This window comes from Asparagus officinalis, chromosome 7, assembly GCF_001876935.1.
Source record: "Asparagus officinalis chromosome 7, Aspof.V1, whole genome shotgun sequence".
NCBI lineage: Eukaryota > Viridiplantae > Streptophyta > Magnoliopsida > Asparagales > Asparagaceae > Asparagus > Asparagus officinalis.
Window position 1 is genome coordinate 71,800,999 of NC_033800.1, and position 4,636 is coordinate 71,805,634.

Here is a 4,636-nt window from a genome sequence, read left to right on the forward strand (position 1 = left end):
CTTCCGCTGGTTGGTGAACATCCGCGTCGGGTATCTCGTTCTTCGGGTGAAGAATCGTTGTCACATAGAGCCTTACCTTCCCAGCCGTTTTGCTCGTCAGTTTGGCTACGACCAACTATATGTTGAGAATCCGAGCCGTGGTTTGAAGGTTGAGGGAGGGCTTATTGACGGTGTTCGGGCATGGCTATGGACCATGGTGGGCTGTACGGGAGCCCAATTTGCTCTTCCTTCATCCAGACGCAAGCCGTTGATCACTTTCCTCAGCTGCAAGTGGTTTCTTTCTGCCAACGAATCTATAGGCGTGAGGAGTCTTTTAGAGTTGCAGTCTGAGCACTTGGTTCAAGTCACTATGATGGCTGCTCGTAAGGCTGAGCTTATTAAGAAATAGGGGAAGAAGCCTGCCAAACCTAAGAAGCCCGCCAAACCTTCCCTCTCGAGCAGAGACAGGATGGAGGATGATGAAGAGCTCCTTCCTATTGATGATGAGGACGAGACTTCTGAGGAGGAGTATGTGGATATAGATACTGACGAAGAAGAACTTAATGCGGGTTTGTTATGCTCTTTGGTCTTCTTTCTCAACCTCAATTGGAATCAACGAAAGTTCTTGTTCACTTATCCTAACGAAATGACTCTTATCCCCCAGGTAGGACAGTCGATGAGCATGAGTCGTTCGCTTCTCATTATGCGAGATTCATGTCTAGCGGCGAAGCTCCTACACAGGTTGAGACGTGTGGCAAGTCCGTGCACGAACGACCCGTTGGTTCTACGAGGGCTGGTGCTCCGAAAAAGAAGAAGACCGCTCATAAACCACACGGTGGTCAGCGCCCCTATGGAGTGGATTTAGGAGACATCGCCAACGGGGAGGAGCGTAATATTTTATTGTCTTTATTGCTTCAAGATGGTTTACTTTCTGGGATTCGTAATCATGTTTTATGTTCCAGGATACTACGAAGAGGGCGAGCTTCCACCGGATCCTGTATTCCCTGGTTCTGATAATCTGGATAGCTTCATGTAGCAGATGTGTGACGCCATTCGTGATGGTTCTATGGATGTCGATACGAACCTTGATACTGAGTAGGTTAACAGCGTTGAGCCCGCCATTCCATATTCAGGTATATCTAATTCCGATGATACCCTCCTCGAGTAGCATTTAGAGGAGTTAGGGAGTTCAGGATTCATTATTTTTTTCGTGCTGCGCTTTCTTTCAGATTACTTGAAGAATCCAGGCTGCAGGTATTTCTGAGCTTTTTCTTCTTTCCCTATCTTCTTGTATATATATCTAATACTTAAATTATTCTGCAGATGTCGTATCAGAGGGGCCCATTGAGGATGAGGCTTTTCATGATATAGGTCTCGAGAAACAGGAGTATGTCTCTGCATCAAATTTCTCGGTACCCGACATTGGATTATTAGTTGACATGTTGGCTGAACAGGCTACCGGAGGAACCGTGGGACCACCTTTTGAGAGTGATTCATTCACAGGTATATATTTGATTCTCTTCATTTTGCCTGATCTTTTGTCTGACTAACAGAGGATTAATATTGCAGTACCAGCCATTGGGACTGATCCAGTATCGATTCCTGGCGTATCTAGCTTACCTCGGAGTGACAGATCTATAGGTACGCACACGATCTAGGACGTCATGTTCCTTTTCATTTGTCTGATTTTTTTGACTAATAGATGGGTGTAATCATAGGACCAGCCACCGGGGCCGATACTCTTACGACTCCTGGCATTCCCCGTGTGCCTGAGGATGATGGACTCGCAGGTATACAGATGATCTTATCATCTCGATCCTCTTTATTTTGTCTAGATTTCCATTTTGACTAATAAAGAAGTGTAACTATAGGCCCAGCCGTTGTGCCTGATGCCACTACAGTTTCTGAGACCGATTTGCCTACGGGTGTTGATATACCCTCCATGACTACTCCTGCCGTTATCTCGGAGCCTATCAGACCTCAATCCGAGGGGACCTCCGCTGGCGTTGGTATGCTCGGAATTTGCCCTTAAGTTTCCTTATCACATTTGATAATCTCTTAGCTTTTCGCACTGTTACTTGTAGGATCCCGATCTTCTTTATACGAGCGTGTTCACGCCCTTTTGGCCGATACCGATCCTGACAGAGACATTTTTCGTACGGACCTCGGCTTTTTTACCGCCTTTTTTAACGGCATGATCGAGAAACTTCTTCATAGAGGATATTGTTTCGATCAGTTCAGGCGTTCCTTTTCTCGCCACATGATGATGATTAGAGAAGAAGGGTATCCAGAGTTGGCTGATTCCTTCATTGCCGATTTTACTGTTCTGGAGTCGGAGATCCGAGAGTTGAAGGAATTGAAGGCTAATGGAGCTTCTTCCTTCGTGTCCTCTCAGATGGAGCATAGGCTGGCACAGTGGTGCGACCTGAGATCTTCTATCGGCAGTGAGCTTCAGTCACATGAGCATTCTGTTGCACAGCTGATGGCTACTGTGCGAGGAAGGATACAGATAGAGCCGAGTTACTCAGCTCTTTGGATTCCGGCCGCGAGGAAGTGGCTAGGTTGAAGGAGGCCTTGAAGCATGCCGAGGAGTCCGTTACTATTATTGCAGAAGACCTGGCTGGAGTAGAGCGTTCTCGTGGACATGCCCTCGAGAAGCTAGGATCTACACAGGAGAGATTGATGAAGCTGAAGAATGAAGCCGTGAAGATCTTGAGCAGATCTGAAGAATCTGTCCGAGCTGGTCTGCAGGCAGAACTTGAGCAGAGTTATGTAGATATGCTTTCTAATCTAGAGTCTCATGTTCTTAGTCGCCAACTGCCTTCGGGCTAACGAGCTTTTTATTATATGCTTTGACTTGATCTATTAATAGAGACTCCGCATTTGCTTCCTTTATGATATTTCTTTATTTATTTTGAACCCAACGATGAAAAGTTCTACAGGATTTTTGGCAAACCCCCAGCCATCAACGAGTTTGATGTGCCTTTACCGATTACCGTTTGAATCAGGCTAGCATGTGAATTATTAAAGCCCGTCTCACATGTAACGTTGTGCTAAGAAAGTCGCTTTTTTTAGACTTGATGCTATGATTTTGAATACATAGACTTAGCCATTTCTTATAGGGAAAAGGTACCCTGCACCGCGTATTAGGCGATGACTCATCCCTTCTTAGGTTTCGGGATAAAATTCCCCAGGTTTTAGACCCTGGTGCCTTTTTTCAATTGGCGAAAAGCTAAACCGGCAATGCGTGTTAGACATAGACTTTGGGATTTTTGGCAAACCCCCAGCCTTCAACGGGTTTGATGTGCCTTTACCGATTACCGTTTGAATCGGGCTAGCATGCGGATTGTCTAAATCTGTTCCGCATGTAACGTTGTGCTAAGAGAGTGAATTCTCTGAGACTTTGTGCTATGATTTTGAATACATAGGCTTCACCCTTGTTACGGGAATAGGTTACCCGGCAACACGTGTTAGGTGTTGACTCATCCCTACTTAGGCTTCGGGATAAAATTCCCTAAGTTTTAGACCCTGGTGCCTTTTTTCAATCGGCGAAAGGCTAAACCGGCAATGCGTGTTAGGCGTAGACTTATCTCTATTTAGGAGTTGAGATAAAATTCCCCGTGCACAAAGTGCTCGGATTGAAAATTGAGAATTGTGTCTTTTCTAAGAACAAAGACAAACTGGAAAATGGGAGAGAAGGAAGAATTTTATATTCTATCTCCCGGTGCTGAAGAGGAAGAATTTTATATTCTATCTACAGCTGGAAAGGAAACTCGAGGTGGGATCTCCACCCCCAGAATCCTGCAGGCTGAAACTAAGAGTGGGATCTCCACTCCGAGAATCGGAAAGGTTCGAACGACCCTAACTTTTATAGGATTGGTCATTTGAACCCAAAGAATCCCTCATTCATTGAGGAGAAAGCCCAATTTCAACCCTAACTTTTATAGGTTTGGTGGAAAAGGGGACAAAGGTGGATTTTCGTTTATCGAAAAGGAATGACTCGGTTTTAGTCCTAACTACTTGTAGGCTTCACTAAGTGAGATTGGGAACAATCCTAACTTTTATAGGTTTGATTGTTCGAATGTGGACCTCTCGTTCATGGAAGGAATCGAGAGAGGAATTTGGCTTTGGCCCTAACTTTTATAGGTTTGACCTGAAAGCAAAGAGAGTGGAATACAGGTAGCAAAGAAAATAACAACTCGTATTATCACTCAGAGGAAGACTTTAATACTAGGTGATTAGGACCTAACATGTTGAGTCTGAGGAATGCCAATGACTGGCGGATAGAAATATTGGTGGATCCACCGTCAATTGATCTGATCAGCGGATGGTTTGGTGAGGAAAGATCAACCTGTCACCGGATTGAATCTCGTCTCACAAAAAATAACTCATGAGAGTTAGAGAATCTGACAATAACAAGAAGAAACATTCCGACATTCAGAGTTTGAACGTGGATTTCTTATTCATTACTTCTACAGTAATTGGGTTATCCCTAAGAATATCACTTGTGGTATTCTTCCGGGAACTTCCCGATACATTAGTTATCCTGAAGATACTAAGGATAGTATTTTTTCAGGAATTTGCCGTTTATCGGCATTATAAGCCGGTCACCGTCCTTGGTGACTAGGCGATATGCGCCATTCGAGTAGACTGTCTC

The 4,636-nt window shown here is 44.6% G+C and overlaps 1 protein-coding gene across 1 annotated transcript; it reads left to right on the forward strand.

Moving 5' to 3' along the window:
- Positions 1,019-2,545, forward strand: LOC109847330. The gene is made up of 7 exons (XM_020416566.1): positions 1,019-1,074; positions 1,220-1,233; positions 1,303-1,482; positions 1,549-1,620; positions 1,698-1,769; positions 1,851-1,988; positions 2,064-2,545. Exons 1-7 carry the CDS (start codon positions 1,019-1,021, stop codon positions 2,543-2,545), a joined length of 1,014 nt encoding a protein of 337 aa, XP_020272155.1.

Coding starts and splice junctions, on each gene's coding strand:
- LOC109847330 (XM_020416566.1), top strand. CDS start 1,019: ATGTGTGACGCCATTCGTGATGGTTCTATGGATGTCGATACGAACCTT. Junction 1,621..1,697: donor TCGGAGTGACAGATCTATAG/GTACGCACACGA, acceptor GTGTAATCATAG/GACCAGCCACCGGGGCCGAT. Junction 1,989..2,063: donor GGGGACCTCCGCTGGCGTTG/GTATGCTCGGAA, acceptor TGTTACTTGTAG/GATCCCGATCTTCTTTATAC.